The sequence below is a fragment of the Epargyreus clarus genome, unplaced genomic scaffold, assembly GCF_041222505.1.
Source record: "Epargyreus clarus isolate Ecla_fem2 unplaced genomic scaffold, WU_Ecla_fem_2.2 ptg000007l, whole genome shotgun sequence".
In the NCBI taxonomy this organism is placed as follows: domain Eukaryota; kingdom Metazoa; phylum Arthropoda; class Insecta; order Lepidoptera; family Hesperiidae; genus Epargyreus; species Epargyreus clarus.
In genome coordinates this window covers 1,476,703-1,496,904 of record NW_027332215.1, presented here as the reverse complement: position 1 = coordinate 1,496,904, position 20,202 = coordinate 1,476,703, and the positions used below count along the sequence as shown (strand labels likewise).

Sequence of the window (20,202 nt, the reverse complement as noted above, 5' to 3'; positions counted from 1 at the left end):
GGTTAATTAAATCGCTAATTATAGGCACAATTATTTCCTTCGACTTTTTCAGGAAGGCTTATAATAAACTTATAATAAAGCTAAATAAAGACTTATAATAAAGCTGTCCAACTATATATAAAGCTTATAATAAAGACTTATAATAAAGCTGTCCAACTATATAAGTATAAAAAGCATTGAAATAGAAAATCTTTTAGTTTTATAGTTGCCCTTTATAAAAACTAATGATTCTTTTAGATTGTTCTAAACATATTCCTTTCGTTCTTTCTAGGTCTCGAACGGATAAGACTGCTCCATGGAGAGATGAAGCATATTTTATACGAATAAAGCAAGAAGAATTCGATTTGTTTATAGATTGAACTCAAGTATACAGCGTAATCGATACAGATGAAGATTGAAATCCAAGAAATACAATAAAATAAACCTGTACCTCGTTCACCATAAATAAACAATTAATGAATAGAGACTTTGAAAACATAGAAAATATGTTCACATACTTGCAAACAACTTCGATTCTTCGTCAATATTCCAAAAATATGACAAAAAATCATAACAAATTTTCCTAATATTTATTTCATATTCAAAAAGTAAAAAGATATGACAATTGAAGAACCAATGACGATAATGAACAACGATCCTGTGTTTAAGAAAAATAAGACGACAAATATGAATGTTTAAAAATAGGAAATTGAAGGAAATAAGCTTCTAGTACAATATATATGGGACATATTGTTGGTGCACGTATCGGATAATATAGAAAGGAGAGCATTAAAGGGATTTTTCATTATGTTCACGAGAATTCCAAGCAAAACTTCATCTTCAATATGAAATATCTTCGGTAGCTACAATATACCAAGCGTACACAGTGACTGTAATATAATTTACCATTATACAACACAGTGTTCAAATTGAAACAACACTATAAATATTGTGAATGGAAAGGAAGTTTTAAAGTTAACTCAATTTCAATTTGATTAAGCTTAAACATATTTATAATTTAATATAAGTACATTAACACTGCCTTTGATACAGATATATATATATTTAAATCTGATTATTGATTGAGTTTACGAATCATAAGCAATGGTTATTTTACTATGAAGGACTGAGAAAAGACTTACAATTGCACTTAAGACTGCGGGCTCTGTCTGAAAAGATAGCATATTGAAAACTTTTTATGAAGTAATCTCATGATGAAAGGGCAATGCGATTCTGTAAATGTGCCAAAAGTAACGTTGTAAACATGGCACTTCATGAACGATTGTTGATAAAATCATGACGCAAACAAAAGTAACAATTTACACCAACGGAAGATAACGATGCACCCATGTTGAGGTGACGCTGGATATATTATATTACAATTATGATTTTGAGTCTTTAATTTATTTACTTCCAAATTATAAACACTGATACTAGTTTATCACTTCCTCTTGATATGAAGAAAAACTGTCCTGTTTTATGAAGACGATTATTACAACTGTAATTGATCATCAAGCTAAACTGAATCTTCAAAGACAAAATTCGACATATGTAGTACATATATAATACGAACATAAAAAGAAGTAAATAAGAGGGTTGTGCCGACAAGAATAACAAAACAGACTCGCCCCGACTCGCCGGAATTATATTTTCTTCCAAGGTTGAGAGAAAAATGTCTACATTGTCGCATTGGAAGATTTTTTATATCGCCAATAATTAATAGAAGAGAAAAATACCAAATGTGTCTAATGATGGACAATAATTATAAGTAAAAGTATTTTATACATAAAATATGAATCAGTAAAGACGAAAATGATGTGCCTCACGTTGAGGTAGAAATGACTAGCAAGGCTAGCTAGCTTAGACATAGTTCATAATAATTTATAACTTATTTAGGTGCCTTTGAGTTTAGTTTCGCAATTTCGAGCGTTTGCGCTCTGACCCCTATACAACGAGGGATGCTGTGAAGCCGGATTTCTGATCCCATTGTGTTCGAGTAAGTAATACTGTAACGTTTTCAACTCCGCAGCGATTTTTATTTGTGTCAGCACTTTTATAATCGAAAGAATTTTTATATCTACTGAGTTTTAAGTTACATTCAGTTGTTGTTGTATTTGGTTTTCCGTATTTAGTTGGAATGTCCCTTATATTGCGTGTACCTACGATGAGACTTTTCATTTCTCAAACAGGAGCAATAAATACGATATGTTATTTTAATTTAGTTTAACTATTTATTTTGATACGCATATATTATAATAGGTACAGTGTATTTTATTTTATTACAGTAATATATATGTACAGCTTTTTAATTATAAAGTTCATATAAGTCTTAACGAGTGCATCACTAGTAATGTTAATAGAAATTTAGAAACTTGATTGATATTTAAGCTGGCACATTAATCGTCTCCTCCACCCCCGTAGTCAACGACTAGACCCACCCCAAGTAGCAGATTTATTGATTTTTCCACGCCGACCCCGACAACCGCCCGAGTTCAGTAACATTATTTCGGGTATACCTAATGGATTTAGAATAGAACAAGAGAAAGCGGGACAAGGCGGGGATTTTTTTTAACTAAATATCCAGAATTGGAATTAGTACATCGGTGGCTTCAATGTGGTTGAATTCAATTTCTTTAGTTCGTAGTTTTAATATTTTATGTAATATTTCGCTCTTACATTTTCCATCGTTAAAGTAATCTGATAATTCATTATTGCACAGTGCATTAAATTTCTTTGCAATAAATTAGCCAAAAAAATAATTAATTTGAAACACAACTAAGACTATTCGCGCTTGTCCAAACTACTACTATATTAGTCCGTACCTACGCACGCTTCTGTTCGCATGGGTTACAATACTACATTATTTGTTTTATCTTTAGACTCTGCTTGCATGCTCTTCCTTCACATTATGAAAGATAAACACTTTAATTTTACTTACATTATAATTTAATAGTGTACCTAATTCATATGGGCATCTTTCGCATAATTATATTAAAATCGACAACGAGTAACTTATAATGCCCAATGATGAAATTTAAGCACTGCTGTATTTGTTTTAAGGGTGATGACTAGATGAAATTTAAATCTTATTATAAAAATGGAGCAAAGAAAAACATTAAATTTGTCTAGTCTCTAAGTTTCATTCCTTATAACGGACAATTGAATATTTTGTCAAAAAAAGTACGGCTGATGACCTTAATGATGACATGAAAAACCTGAACAAAATACCTAAAATAATTATATTAAAATGTGTTAGTCCTATGCAGTAGGGACAACCCATTCGGTAAAAAACGACCGTATACATATGGGATTCCCTCGCGATGTTTTCCTTCACCATATATTTTATTCTTTAGGTACCTACTTTTAGAAAAATCACACAGTGATATATTTGAAATTTCAACTTCGAACCTACATTCGCGGAACAGATTAAAATTTATGCTATAAGGTTGTTACAAGTGCTTCCACTAAATGCCACACATCACTTTGGTACCTACTTCATTTTCCAAATATGACTACATTACATTTAGGTTGCTATCCTAATGTATAATCCAAAATCAGCAGGTACGAGTACTAAAATATAATACCTACCTGTCGATCAGAATTGTATAATCTAAGTTACTGTTTTGAATCTAAATTTATGTATGTTCTCTCCTGTTTATTTATGTGATATATTATTTATGTGATAGGGCTATGATAGCCACTGTATGGTTGTGATTGTACAGAAAACATTCTGATTTGCAATTTCTATCATTCAATCAATTCATCCTTAATCCTCAGTACTTGATTCTTTGTTGTCATGAGACAATAAAATCTGTTTAAACGTCTTACTGTTAATTTCAATGTTACGGTGACGTTTAACTGTTATCATGTAATCTCTAAACAAAAAGAAGTCCATGTGCGCGTAATCGCAACGTGAGGATCTAATGAAATTTTTATGCAATATAATCGGGAAGTCGATGTATACCTACTATGCTCCATGAAACTAACTATACTTAAGTCAGTGATCTGGAAAATGGCCCCGTTTATAAGTAAAGTTTTGGACACGTTTAAAAATTCAGTTTCACCGTTCTGAAATCACATTACGATCCGACGATGCATCTGTCAAATTCCGTTAGGTAGCTATACAGGGTGAACTTTTCAAATGGGCCTTCAGGTTATAAGCTGAAACTAAAAGGATTAGCAAAAAATGCCGAAAGCAGTTACGAGGGCGATTTTAATAAAAACTAACATTGCATCGTTAGTTTAGAAAAAACCTTTTTCATTAGCCGAGTATGGAACGAGTGCATTTTGAAAAAAAAGCGCATAAGCGCGTAACAAAAAATTTGTTGAGGATTAGTATAAAAATATAGGAAAGAAAATTGTATTTAAAGTTAGCCATTTCCTTTAATTTCTCATTCATCATTACTTCCCAGAATTTGATCCTTATTATCCGATCCTATCCGAGGGAGGAATGATACAAAATGTGTTTTTCAAAACGAACTCGTTCGATTCCCGGCTAGAGAAATAGATTAAAAAAAAATGTAAAACAGTTTTAATTTTTATCATAATCGACCCCGTAACTTCTTTCAGCATTTTTCGCTATTTCTTGTAGTTTCGAATTTGACCCTGAAGGCCCATTTGAAAAATTTACCCTGTATTGTGCACGCCGTCAGACAAAACAAATATGCGATAGGAGAGAGAAATGTGCCGTTTATGTACACACAAAATGGAAAGCAATTTCGTGCTTTTCTTTTTGGCTACGTTTTCTGTTCGCTGTATGTAACACGGAGCGTTTATCTGCTTTATGACATTCTTCGTCATGCCCGTCTGAATCAGAAATCACTGTATCCGTAGCTGTTTGCCAGAGTAAAAAATACTCGAAAATAAATATTTTGTGCATAAAAAAATTACAGAATTCAATCAACGACGAGGTCAAGTTCATGCAAGCCGCTTTAACGTCTGTAAATATGAAGCTAATTAATAAAATACATGGAGTGATAATGTGAAGAAAATATGTAAATAGCCTGGTCGATTGCATGGCCGTTATCGCTAGGTATTTTTTAAATAATATACTATAACTAGCTGACCCGGCAAACGTTGTGTTGTCATATAAAAAAAATGTTAATGGTGAACAACTCTTATCACTTAAGGGTATGAAAAATAGATAGTAACCGATTCTCAGACCTACTGAATATGCATATAAAATTTGGTAAAAATCGGTAAAGCCGTTTCGGAGGAGTACGGTAACTAACATTGTGACACGAGAATTTTATATATGTCAGATCGCCGAGCCTCGCGTCTGATCGATATGGAAATGCCAGATGGCGTTCCTTCATAGTGCACCAACTGTTCTCGGTTCCACAAAAGAAGCACACAAGAAAATAATAAATTGGGAGCCGATGGATTTACAAGTCGACACGCCATCAACGTCAATTGTCAACTCACTCTCAAAAACCAAACAATAATCACAGTTCTTATAACAAAAAGGCGACACTTGCAAACCCATCCGGAGTTACCCGCTCCAAAAATATAGTCTACTAAAATAATTGTTAATGAAGTAATTTTAATAGAAATCATAAAATAAGATTAAATAGCTTCAACTCAAAATTAACTAAAATTAATGGAAAATAATAGCTCGCGCCGTTATATATAAGATTGTGTTATACTAAAACTTGCATATACGTTTATAAAAATGACTTATTTGAATAGGATTTCACTTATAAACTCTGCCTCAGAAATTGAAAAGAAAATGAATATAGCAGTTATTTTAAATTCTACTTTAAGCCTAACGTTGCCTCTTTCGACTTAATGACCATAAAATCGATACTGTGTAGCCGCCATGACACGGTAGGGACTACGCTCGACTAACGTTTAAGAACAACAGTATAAATACCGTTCGTAATATTTTAAATTGTAATTCAGATTTCTTGCTATCTCTGGTGGTGTGACCATAAAGTTTACGCAAGCATCTGTATTAGTATTAAGCATGGTACTTAGGTAAATTTCTCATTGTTTTTCTCATACTTACCAAGGTCATCGGAGATGTTAAGTGTTTTTACATTACCCATACCAATATTAGTTTTTAGTTTAAAAATAGGCGCAGTACAAGGTTTACCAAGTAGGTAACAGATTATATTAAGAGGGCGAATACGTCAATTCAGTCATGAGTCGAAAAACACGTTCTTTTTTCATAATATAGAAGTAGCAAATAAACACTCAGACCGACTGATGGTATGTATCCACTACCGCCTCTGGAAATATGTAATATACCCCAGGTAGGTAACTTTACAGTTTTACTTGGAGTTTAACCATAGACGCGTTTCTACCTCTCAGGACCAAGTTGGAATGCCTCGGATTAGTACTTCCTTATTACTCCCTTCAATTTAAAACACAGCAGCGATTAAAACTGCTTATTACCTCGTATTGCGTGTTTTATATGGCATTTGTTTAATTGCATTTCAAATTAAATTTAAAAAAAAATACTGCTTACCATTGCTATTAACGCTACATTTTAAAATGAAGTTAATAATGTTAATACTAACTCCTTATTTTTGACAACTGTAGATGGTGCCGAAATCAACTCAATTATTAAATGCTTCAAAAATACTAATTCAGTCGGATATGATGGCATTAGTACAAGGGTCATCAAGAAATGTGCAGAATATTCTTCGCTATCCAAAAGCACTTAAAACATCAGCCATTAAACCTTTATTTAAAAACTTAATCCACAGGATATGTCTAATTACAGACCAGTGGCTCTTATGCCTGTAATATCAAAAATTTTCGAGCAAGCAATGCTAAAAAGGTTATACGCACATACCATGTACCAAGTATATATATTAAGAAACGAGCAATTTGGTTTTATAAAAAAGAAGTCCACAACTTTAGCCTGTTATAATTTAGTTAATGAAGTCTCACAGGCATTAAATTACAAAATACATGTGGCACCAATATTTTTAGATACGACCAGGGCATTGGATTTTCTACATCATCAAATTTTGATAGACAAATTAGAAAAGTAGGGTATCCGTGGGCAACCAGTCGAATGGCTTAAAAACTACCTTCATGACAGAAAACCAAATACAGAGGTATCGAAAATAATAAATAGTAAAAAAATAACTTGCCAATCTATAGTCCTCACAATTTAATAGGCCCATTTTGGCCTAGGCACTAAGCATGTGATATGCAAATCGATAACCAAAGAAACCGTTTTTTAGGACAAATCGATAACAACCCCACATCGTACTGTATAGATACCTTAATATTTTGTAAACAGAATATCTATTTAATATTATTATAAATCATTTAAATATTTAATAAAAATAAGAAAAGAAAATAAATTCTAGTGTAATTAAAAAAAATGATCATGATTAGAAGGTTAAATAAAGGATCGCTCGTAAACTGTATTTTTTTCGGTTTATCATTCATTAAGAAACAAATTCTTGATTATTTTATTGTTGTTATGATTAAAAAGGGATTAATAATTAATTATTGGTAATTCTAAGTTTCTATTATTTGAAAGTTAAACGATTATGGTTTCTTCCGAATGATTTGAAGCCGCAAGATCCGTCGTAAACTGCCCACTAAAAAGTTAGTTAAAAACATTAATGACATTAGGATGGCATGTGTCAAAATGGGCCTATTAAATTGTGACGACTATAGTGCAAAACTAACCAATTTGGGAATGCCACAAAGTAGTGTACTGTGACCTTTTTTATTTCTTTTATATATTAATGATCTACCCCAAATAACGCAACATAAAACAATTTTATTTGCAGATGATACAACTATCGTCGTAAAAAGTGATACACTTAATAATTTGCACAAGGAAATAATTAAAACACCAATTTATATTATAGACTGGCTCAAAGACTTAAACTGACTATTAGTATAACTAAAATAATACATTTTTGTTCAACAAAAAAGACAAATGGTAGAAAACATTAAATACTTGGCTGTTACAATCGATGACAACTTAAAGTAGAATCATGTTTTAACAGTATGCGAAAAACTTGCCAAATTGTATTTGCTAGGAGACGCTTAAGATTAACGGTATCTCAAAGTGCATCGCTTAGTGTATATTACGGATATGTGTCGTCTACTCTGTCATATGGACTTTTACTGTGGGAAAATTCTGTTGATGTTGATAAAGCCTTCACAATTCAAAAAAAGGCAATTCGAGCAGTATGTGGGGTAATGGCCAATGACTAGTTGCAGGCCATTCATTATTCAGACAACTTAAGTTATTAACTCTGACATTTATGTATATCAGAGCAGTCTGCATATTTGTAAGAGAACATTCCAATTATTTTAGTCTAGACTTAGAAATCTCGCCTAGAAGATCAAGACGTAATGTCAACAATTGTGTTATTCAAATATATAATAAATTACGTAATTTCTTTAAGGAATTATCATTAAATAAATTTCGAAGAAAGTTACAGGAATGGCTCATAGAATGGAATGTTTATACCTTACGCGATTATTTTAATGCCAAATTTGACTAAGTTTTCTTTGTATTTTTGTCCTAGCTATTGTTTTGAAGATAATTTTGTTTCTATTGCAATTGTATAAATGCTAATTGTAAATATTTTAATTCCTTATAAATACCTTATTTTGCACATCCGAATGGGTAGGACATAAGAAAATATGTCCTGAAAAATTTTACGACCCATGTATACCATTATGACTACAATAAGTATGCGTTTTCACTATTGTTAATTATTAATAGTAATCAAATTCAATCAATCGTATTTTTGAGCTTACAATTACAAAGCTGCTAGTTTCAAAATACACTTCAAGTGGGCTATTTATTGAAAATCGAGAACGACCTCGATTGACGACGAGATCGTTGTCAATCGAGGTTTATATATATAATCTGTTCAATTGAGCAATACAATGGAATAGTTCTGCCTGGAATAATTCCAGGTCGAAGGTATATCTCGTGATTGTTACACACACAGGGTAAACTGGGCATGCGTACTGCTGCAATGATACTGCGATCAATTGTAGCGTGTACGTAATGGTACAGGAATATTGTGAAATAATTTATGTAGTTTAGATTTACAAATTTCTGATATTTGAATAACCTCTCTTTTGTGGGAAGTCGGTTGAAAATCTTAAGATACTTAAGGTTATAATTAGTAACAAATTTTATATAAATACGAATCTAAAGCGCTTCATACGAGTATATACAGGATTGAACCATGTAACATTAATTAACATTAATTAAAAACTAGAACAGTTTTCATTAAAATAATTATTGCGCTAAAATAAATGTTAATCTCAAAAAGGGAACATTCACTAAGAGTAGGTATAGTACGAGTACGCTATGCACCAAAACACTCATTAGAGCTCCGATCCCTTATAATTACATATTGCGTTCCATCCGTCTATAGCGCGATCGTTTTATGCGTTAATCCGTTATATTATTCCATATTATAAACATCTTTCACCCTTAGTATATTTACCACAGGCTTTTTCATATAACTGTATGGAAAATAATAGCAGACATCTCTAGCGGACTAATGGAAGGGGCGGTCCTCCTCCGTCCCCCAGGCGTCCCACAGTTGCTAACCCTTCCGAAAAAACGGCAGAAAATGTTTTCATACAAGAAATATCTGTATTGGTTATGTGTTATTACTAAAAAAGATCGTCAATCTGTAAAATTTGTATTGATTAGGGAAAAATCTTTCCGCCCCGGCCCTAATTCAACATTTCCGCCCTGGGCCGCCGACGACCTTAGTCCGCCGCTGTCAGACATCATGTCATTGCTAAAAAAATCAATGTTATAAACCCCGACATGCGAACGGCAGGATGAATAGCTCGTACAAGTCCCATAGACATAATTTATTCGCACATAGTTTTGCTAATAAATAATAATATCCGTAGCTATTAGCTTTACATACAATCAATTGACTAATATACCAGCAGATTATTTGGTTATCTTTGTTTATGAGACTGACTGCAAAATAGAATGAATCAAACGATCAAATTACATTCTTTTATGCATTTATGAAATACTATTGATGCGAAATAAATAAGTTTATTTACGGCCGATATTAATATTTCCTTTATTAATACAGAATTTTAAATTCAATGTGCACTCTAGTCTCAGTTTACACATTCATTGACGCAGCACTACCAAAACCGCACAATAGCTACAGATTAAATCAGTTATGTTGATTGATAAAACAAAACACCAGTCTAGAAAATAGCCTAGTTGTATGTGTTTCCGCTTTTTATGTATACAAGAGGTCTAAGGTTGAAATTCTAGATTTCCCAGACTCTTTGTTTGATTTTAGGAGATAGTTGCGTATTAGAAATTAATGATCTTTAATGCTGAAAGCATAGATTAGTAAAGATTACTCACTCCTAACAAAAAAATGTACCCAGTTTTGAGAATTGAAATAGTTGCGTAAAAAAGTTTTGCCACGTCTCCGTGCTAAAGTGTCCTTAAAATATTTGAAATTATTATTATAAATTATTTAATTATCATGAAAATTACGCAGTATTAGTTATTTATTCGTAAATTTTCTCAAAAAATGTATTTATTTGTCAAGAATTCAAAAAAAGAACTTACTTTAATAAACCATTTGCGGCTTCATTCAATTTCAAGGCGGCGAAGTATCTTTACTAATCTATGGCTGAAAGATATCACAAGGACCGGCTGAGTGTTACTTAAACAAATTTTAAGACGCGTAAAGTCTAGCGACCCGCAATTTGCAACCTGATACATTATGGCCTAAATTCTTCACATCACGGGGTTAATGAAGATAATTATGACAGATTAATTGTTATAGTTTCAAGTTACATAAATATCTAACTGGAACACAAGTAACTTTTCTAACTAACCAATACACACATTTTATACAGCCTAAAACCTCACTTTAAATCAAATCATCTGCACGACTGTGGTCTCAAATTGTGCCAACAATTTCGGCAATAGTCGTCGTATGTAGGTCACAGACAAAATGACACTCGAAATGGCGAATTCGCCGCATCATATATTCATAGACGACCGCATGAAAGATCAATATTACTGCTACGATTTAAATCAACGTAGATAAGTTCAGAAAATATTTCGCGAAACCCGACCCCGCTTCAATATCAGCCAAAAAATTTTAAGGTTTCAAGCAAGAGGTTTCTAAATAATATAATCTTTTAGAGATATGCGAGATATATAAGTGGGTATCCAACGTTCCAAACTTCCAACTGTTTGGATTGTTTGGAACCTGGTTGGAATTTCCAACATAGTCCTCAGGGGTAGCAACGTCCAATCATAGGTATCTGTTTTTGATTATGAATGTCCGTGATAGGACTAGCTATTATAAAAAAAAAGTGCTATTTTCTATGCGTGTTTGATATTCGCACTGTGGGTCCACGGTAAGACTAGGTGGTGTCAATTTTAATATTGTTGCCAGATAATACTGCGTACAACGGCATCTATCGTTTGGTATATATTGCGAAGATAACCTTCAGAGCAAGTAAGCACTCAGTGATAAAAGTGCTTCGTAAACCTCGATAGATGTCGGTGTACACACATAAATAAAATATTAAACATTGATTCCTTGGACTCCAGAGTAAAATAAAATAATTGGGTACATTAAAATTAATTAAAACGATAACGATTATCTACTGCTTTTCAAATGCTTCATTTTTTCTGTGTCATATTCCAAAATGTTAATGCTACTTAGTTTTAAGCCATTTTCGGTGACCAACTGACCGTGGACTGCGTGTGTAGCATTTAAACAAGCTCAAGAAAGGTTGGTGCACATAGACCCTTTCTTCTCTTTCTAGCATGCTCAGAAAATTTGTATTAAATACTGTCAGAAAAGTTTTACATCATTCCTGCAATCTTTAATGTTGTCGAATAAGAATAGATGTCGCTGATTACATTGTCTAGATAACATTGACTGCATCGCCATCTGTCATTTTGTATGATACTAAGAGAACCTTCAGAGCAAGTAAACATTCCATGGTATTAGTACTTTGAAAACTTCGATAGATGTCGTGGTACCCGGATAAATAAAATATTAAACTTTGATACCTCGGACTCAGAGTAAAATAAAGTAATTGGGTACATAAAATTTATTAAAACGATAACTATTACCTACTGCTTTTCAAATGCTTCATTTTTTTCTGTGTTAAATTCCAAAATGTTAATGCTACTCACTTTTATGTTCATTTTCGGTGACCAATTGACCGAGGACTGCGTTTGTAGCATTAAAACAAACTCAAGAAAGGTTAGCTCAGATTAACTATGACATCTGTGTAATCTGGTGCACATAAACCCTTTCTTTTCTTTCTAGATTGCTCAGAAAATTAAATACTGTCAGAAAAGTTTCCTTACATCATTCTTGTAGCCGTTAATGTTGTCGAATAAGAATAGATGTCGCTGATTACACTGTCTAGATAACATTGCCTGCATCGCCATCTGTCATTTTGTATGATACTAAGAGAACCTTCAGAGCAAGTAAACATTCCATGGTATTAGTACTTTAAAAACCTCGATAGATGTCGTTGTACACGAATAAATAAAATATTAAGCTGAAACTTCAGACTTATAATAAAATAAAATTATTACATTGAAGATAACTAAAAAAATCACATTTATATACTAGAATAAAAAATGAATATTATTTCTTATTATAAAGCACTCAGTGTATAAATATCAATTTGTTACTTGTTCAGTAATGACAAAATAGATTTATAAAATTTCACCGTACGAGACTCGGGACGTCGTTATATTTGGATATTCTCGACTTAGTTTCTTGTAAAACTTTACCATTGCTGTAATTTGATCCATTAATAATGTTTATGAACGAAATAATAAGTAAAGTACTTACCATAACAGGCAACGTCGTACACAATTCAATGCAGCTACCACAGAAGGTCCAAGGCTCGACGCAATCAAATATCACGATGTCTGTATCGTCGTCCATAATTTTCCTTCAACCAACTGCAACAAAGAAAGAATAAAATACGAAAAAGCGTAACTTAAGTAGGTATTATAGAAAAGACAGACAGTTCTTATTTGTAAGTATAAAAGTAAGAACACAAAATAGGTACTTATTTCAAAGTGTATGGAGATTGCAATTTGGAATGTTTTGCTATTTTACCATAAAAAATCTTACGTTAAGCACGATGCCTACAGCACCGAGATTATAACCGTTAAAAAGCATTGTAAATCATTTTGACATGTTATTACATAAGTACCGAAAAAAAATTATAATCATTTCACATTATTTAAAACGTATTTTCATAAAAATGTTGAGTAGGTAGATATTTGAATCTGAGTTCGTCACTATGAATAAAATTGTAAAAAATGCTGCTCTTTTTCACAATGACCATAGACAGACTGATCAGATCTTAATTCAATGAGCTAATTGTCGGACAATCTGAACTAAATAATAAATTTGAAAATTAAAATATTTAAATCACATGTGGCATACATTACAAAAAAGTAAGACCTATTGGTATTCAATTTTTTACAACGCAAGCACCTGATATTTTTGTACACTACGGAGTGAGTAGGTATATAAATTAACTTTCCCTTTTTAAGCTTCTCTGCATAAAACACTCGCCGCTGTGCTAATTATTTCTTAGCTAATTAAATCCCCACTAAATGTGCAGTAACATTTTTTAACAAAGCAATTCACACTGCAAACATTTTCTTGTTTTTTCATGTTCTTTTTATACAATCTTTTTTTTTAATTTTGTTTATGCCTGTGTTTACCCATATACTTAATATCCAAAAAAATAGTATTAAAATTAAAATAAAATAACAAATACTGTGGTCTGTGAAAATAAATGTACATTTTGTTGCCTATTATGTACTTAATTATAACTTCTATACCTAGCTATAAAATAAAATTGCTTCAATGGGCATTTATATTAAATAATACAATAAAAATGTTGTAAGTATCGTAAAATTGTATATAATTGTATAAAAAACAGCTTGTTAACAATGACGAGTTGATAATTTCGATTGCAATCAATGTTTGCAAATGGTCGTAAACCCATTTGTTTCCACATATATTCAATTTCTTTCTTATCTCAATCTCACCTCCCTGCTGTATAGAAAATGGGCGAGGAAAAGAGAGGCGGTATGTTATTTTGTATACGTTTGTTGATTTGTTGCTTTTGCTACAATAATTGTTTGATTTGCTATGGTATATTTTGTGAATGAGAACAGTTTTTTTTTTTTCATTTCATAATGGACAACGCTTACTGTGATACTAGTGATGCACTTGAATAAGCAAGTTGATACTATACAAATTTATTTATTTATATTAACTTAGGTACACTTATGCGTCCGCAAGCTTGGTGTTTGTCGCAAACCTCGAACCTCTTCATACGTCTGGCTTCATCAAAAGCCATGCTATAAGAGCTTGCAAACTTACACAATCCAAGTCAAACACGCTATCCACACGCTTGAATTTGTAAGGGTTCTGCAAGCTTGCGGACGCAGCGTTTAAGATTATTTTTTTTATCTTAGGGCTGGCCGACCCACAGAACTTATCGATTTCCTATTTTTTACAGAAAAATAATGATGTAAATGATTAGAGACCTGTAGATTAAGCTTATTGGTTCTTGCAGGGCATAACGGCGATTATTTATTAATCTATGTTCTATTCACTTACGAGTTAAGGTTAAAAAAAAACAGTTAAAACTTTAACCTAACTGCCGCCAAAACTTTCCACCACACATCAATCTTCATTGCCTTCATTGGTAAAAACTGCAGAATTTTTAGATCATATTGAATCTAGGTTATTTATGTAGCTCTAGATATTGCAATCTGTTGAATCTTCCAAGAATTATGACACGACTATGAAAGAATATCAAAATACATTTCCGCACTTTTACGTAAAAGTAAGAAGGTACTATTCATAAATCTGGTCCTTCCTAAATTTCTACATTACTGTAACCATAAATATAACGAAATTCATAACTCTATTAAACAAGCTAAATGAAAACAGAATAATTGCAATGTGAACAATGATTGTGAGTATCACAATTATCCACGAAATCACGATTCATATTCGTAAGGGCCACCCCGACGTAATTATGTGAAAGAGAGAGAAGGAAAAGCAGGACAGATAATAGGGAGTAATAGAACAGTAATAGAGTGCTTGAGTTAGACGGTACAAATGTGGTGTGGGGGCAAAAATTCTAGGCATTGCAATAAAACGTAACGTTAATCGTTACATTATCGTATTAACTTTTATATTTATTGACGTCAAAATACTTTTTAAGGTAAAGTTATATTCAAGCTCTTAAAACCATTACGATTGCATGATAGTACTAAGCAGTCTAGTATGTTACTAATCGATTTGGGATGTTTCAATAAATTCGATAATAAAAATATTTATATTGGTTTAAAATCGTATATATTCTATATAGTATAATAAATATTAGATTCTGACTTTTCCATTAGGTTAATTTTCCCAAAAAGGACTATTTATAAAATCAGCCTCGGCGCACCACGAAAGAGAAAAAAAAAGGAAAAAACGCAAAGTTTTAGTAATGTCTGCTTCAAGTTCTTATGTATTTAAACGTCACTTAATTATGAATATCAATAGAAAAGTTATACATAATTGAATTTATTAAATACAGGGTAGAAATAGCGGAGGGTAGAGGGTAATTAATTATTTATATGTAGTAACTTTTATAATTCAATCAATTAACTAGTAACTTAAAAATAAAAACAGCATCATTTCTTTTTTTAAACTTTTCTCCCATACACCTGTTTAGTTAGGTACAATACAGGTTTGTGGTTTCGAACATAGAAATGTGAAAATGTGGGAGAACAAAACGTCTCCTTTGGAATGAATTTAACATCTAAAATATGTAGGCTACAACATTTGTTAATATGCGAAATGTTTAAATTAACAAATAACGGGAACTTAGTGCCAACGTAATATGAATAAGATATGTATCTTCTTAAAAATGTGATCCTTATAAGCGATAAAATCCGATGGTGAATTAAAACAAGGTGTTTTTTTTCAAAGTGAACATGTTTGATTCTAGGGTAGGGAAAGAGATTTAAAAAATATATAATGATGCAGTTTTAGTTTTTATCACAATTGGCCTCGTAACGCCTTCCAGCATTCATCGCTTGTATATTGGATTAATTGACTTGTGGTGATCATTGTCAGCTTTTATAAACTATATTTTAATGAGAAAAGCTTAGTATGAAAATAAAAAATAGAAAAAATTGTAAAGTAAAAGAAATGTATGAAACTCACGCTATGTAAACGGTTTTCCTCGTTAACTGCACATATTTTACATATATTGCAAGTAACTTGAGTTTCAGCCTGAAACAAAAAAAAATCTTTATTACTAACATTTCAAAATAAAAATACATATATTTGTGATGTACTTAATAAACTATTTATGTTATCTACTTATTTTTAATAAACTATATGTTAACTACTTATATAAAATTGAGTGAAACGATTATTGATTTTAGATGTTTGAGTGAATAATCAATCTATATAATATTTTCCCACTGAATCTGATATTGTTTGTTAGAATTGATTACGAATCGTCGCTTCAGTTAATAACTATGAAGCTTTCATTTCAAAAAATAAGATTCAACTTACATAAGTACGTTAAGCTTCTACAGTTTAATGCCAGCATTTCTACGCATGTATTAAAACAAAAAAATACCAACTAGTGGTTGAAATGCGGCCTTCAAATCAAGGTTCGAATAACGGGCACGCACTTCTGATTTTTCAACCTTATTTGCTTATTAAAACTTAAATCACTTGCTTAAACAGTAACGAATTTTTAAGTCGTTTATCATTGTACCTACGGGCAAAGTAAATTATAAAAAAATAAAATCCTTATATCGCACGCCTTTTAGCCAAATTTGAATTCATTTTTCTAGGGTTTTTGAACTTTCGGCGATTTGTCGATTGATCGTCTTCTGCTTCGGCCAGGAATCGAACTTTTGTCGAACGTTACTACATACTCCTAATGTTTATCAGAAAATACAAAGTAATATATGAAAATTTGAATTCATTCAACACATTAGGTAGCGATTACATATCCCAATCATATAGAAAGTTAAATATTGATTATAGGGTGAAGTTAAATATTGACAATAGTGAAAATATCAATCTAACTGTTGTTAGCTTAAAAGCACATATTTTTACAAGCCAACTCCCAGTAATAATTAAAAAGTCCATGTGATTTTTTTACTAAATCAATAATAAAATCATTACATTTTCGTGTTCGTCCACATGATTGGCAACGCACGGGATTGGCTGAAGCTAAAGTGACGTCACCTAAAAGAATGCGTGTCGCTATTGTACTTTCGTAATTAACTTTGTTAAAAATATCGTGACGTCACTTGCTGACACACGTGGCATGTCATATGACAGACTGTTTTCGCACGACGTTCCGTTTAATGTAATTGAATTTGTTTTTTACTACTAAAAATCCCTTATTTCGAAAAAATGATAATTGAAAGTAGTTTCTGATTCAAATATGTGAATAATATAACACTTTTCCAAAGCCTGTAACTTAACGAACTAACTAACGAAACTATCGCCAGTGGCGCCCCTGCACCACACACAGAGAATTTTATCGAATTATACGTAGTATTTGACATTAAATTACAATTCTTTGTCTTTGAAAAATGCATATCGATGATAATCGATACTGAATTGATTAGCGAAATAATTTTAACGGAATTTCTTTTTAATATTTGGAAACTTATTAATAGACAAGCCCTCATATTTTGGAGTTACTTTGAAATAATGATTTCTACGAATTTTGTCGTATCTGACTCTCTCCAATTCTACTTAATATAAGGTATTCATGCTTGGAATATTCAGCAAAACATTTAAATAATTACGTGTAATATTTTACTCATTTACATTTACTTTGTACTATATATTTTTATTCTATAATGTATGACCATTTATAAAAATACCAATATTATTATTTATACATATAATGAGTCACTTAGATCAGACTCATATCTCATTAATTTCCGTTTTGGTTAATGTCTATTAATGAAACCACCCTTTAAATTTATTTTAATAATTATTCACATACTTTAAAAAAAATATATTTCATTTTACTAAATTATTTTTGTATTAAGTAATTCATTTTCTAAACCTTATAATACAATCTTCAAACAAATGTATTACATTTGTTTGAAGATTGTATTTTATGGCTAGAAGATCGCATATGCGCATGAAATATGAAAACCTAATGCAATATTAAACGAGCACATGCATCACATTGCGACTTCACTATTTGAGTTGACTTTAGTTCACCAAGAAAGTATGAGTAATTCAGTACGATCATGCGCACAACGCGTGCCAGCTGTGTGTGTTGTGTTGTGTTGTGTGCAAGGGGAAACTTGTCAAATTGTTACGTGTTTGATGTTGACATATCCGGTTTGTTGTTGTTTGTTATTTTTATTTAGGTTTACAATTTATTTACATAAAAAATTGCTCCCAAAAAATTATTTAGGCCTAAAATAATAAAATCGAATTTATAGTATATTCTATTATACATATTTAAGGCATTTACAAACTAAAGTACAAAGTTTAAGCGGCGTTACCGGATGTGTCAATTAAAATTTGAAATTGAAAGTATGAACAATGGACATGCTGATGCGCACGACACTTGTAATATTTCGTGAATTTATGAAGCATTTGAACTACTTTGAACTTTGATTAGTAAACAATAAGAATTTGTGTGAATTTATATAGCATAAGCGGTAAAATGAAGTTTCATCGGCGTTGTGGCGATCGTGTAACGCTTTTACACGATAATACTACAGCTGTGCGCAATTTCGTCGAGTTTAATCATGGATTAATCCTCTCCGCGGAGCCTTTGCCTGATGATGTCATCTTTGAAGTCTGCATAGACCGCAAGGTAAGCAAAAAACAATCATTTTAAAAGTTTGCATACATAACCCCTTTGGCAGAAAACTTGACACAATCAGAACCTAAGCGGTATAGGTACAGTCTTTAACACATTAAAATCAATTAAAAGATGATTTGTGGCATGCAGTCTTATGTCTATAATAAATAATTGTTTATACATAATTTAACAAAGTAAATAAGCACTTACGTTGACACTCTTTGACATTCGGTTGTCAAATTGGTCTCTGGTGAATACGCAGTACGCACGCGTCAAAAGTCAATAGTGTGAGAAGTCATTTTGGATATAACCTCTCGACGCGCGCAGATCAGCTGCTTCAAACTTTGAAATTGTACTAAGTTTGATTTTACTAACAGTTATATTGGTGATTTTTAGTTATAAATGACTGAAATAACCATATATGTCTTGGCGTTAATTTAATTTAATCACGTTAGTGTAAATTTATCTTAATAGCGATATAAGTAAATTAAATTAAAATAACAAACAAGATAATACGTGCCTATTCATAGAATAATAACAATCGCAACATTGCCAAAATGAAAACATTAACTAATTATTTGAAGTTTAGTTTTAGTAACACTGGGAAACATTTAAACTACAGTTTGAAATAGTAATGATAAATGACTCATATAATTTGAACCAACCAAAATGTCCAACATCTGAGTTAAGTCCTTACAAGAAAATTGTTATAGTTTACATCTCAATCATGCTTCAATATTTAATTAATATTTATATTAATTAAGTAAATGTAGCTCTTCTAAATGTAAAATAGATGTTAACATACAAGTTATTTGTTAGGTTACTTAATCTAGTGGATATTATATTATGATCTATAATAATTATGAATGATATAAATAACGATTTAACTACTTGATTTCAAATTTAACAATTGAACTGAATTGTACCTAATAAACAATTTATTATATTTATAAATGTAATACATTTAATTTCTTTATGGTAATTCATAAGCCTCTAATGTTACTTACTGGCTCATACCTAATGCTCATAAATATATGATTTAAATAAATAAATAAAAAGTATAGCCACAATGAGACTTTATTATGTCTTTAGGGCATATTATTTACTTCTGCAATACAAAATAGCTTTAAGTGTGTTACGTATTTGGTGTATTTACAGTAAAATATATAAAATTCTTCCAATTTATATGTTAAAAATTCATTTACAACAACAACAAGTTACTACTATTTTACCTATTTAACCTTTGCATGAAGTAACTAGGTAGATGTTTTTCTGTCACTACCTGTGTTCTGTTTGTGAAATATATTATAATTGTAGTACAAATCTTTCATTAGACCTTATATAAGTAATGTAAATGTG

At 31.4% G+C, this 20,202-nt stretch overlaps 2 protein-coding genes across 13 annotated transcripts in view; one reads left to right on the top strand and one right to left on the bottom strand.

The window, feature by feature from the left end:
* Window positions 1-19,125, bottom strand: part of LOC140743221 (uncharacterized) — a 282,021-nt gene extending 262,896 nt beyond the window's left edge. For all 4 annotated transcript variants that reach the window (XR_012102414.1, XR_012102412.1, XR_012102415.1 and 1 more), the window contains exons 1-3: window positions 19,054-19,125; window positions 16,206-16,274; window positions 12,804-12,916 (exon numbers count right to left, since the gene is read on the bottom strand). The gene's annotated coding sequence lies outside the window, so the exon portion shown is untranslated. The remainder of the gene's footprint in view (window positions 1-12,803; window positions 12,917-16,205; window positions 16,275-19,053) is intronic.
* Neurl4 (neuralized E3 ubiquitin protein ligase 4) overlaps window positions 1-20,202 on the top strand; it is a 251,324-nt gene that overhangs the window by 81,877 nt on the left and 149,245 nt on the right. For 2 of the 9 annotated variants that reach the window (XM_073074332.1, XM_073074331.1), the window contains exons 2-3: window positions 272-1,975; window positions 18,690-18,855. The exons of 1 other annotated variant lie outside the window; for it this stretch is intronic. In XM_073074332.1, the coding sequence (XP_072930433.1) occupies window positions 18,703-18,855 (153 nt within the window). In that variant the 5' untranslated portion in view covers window positions 272-1,975; window positions 18,690-18,702. Of the gene's footprint in view, window positions 1-271; window positions 1,976-18,264; window positions 18,372-18,391; window positions 18,856-20,202 lie in introns of those variants that run through there. 6 more of the 9 variants (XM_073074333.1, XM_073074329.1, XM_073074330.1 and 3 more) reach the window with 6 other exon arrangements.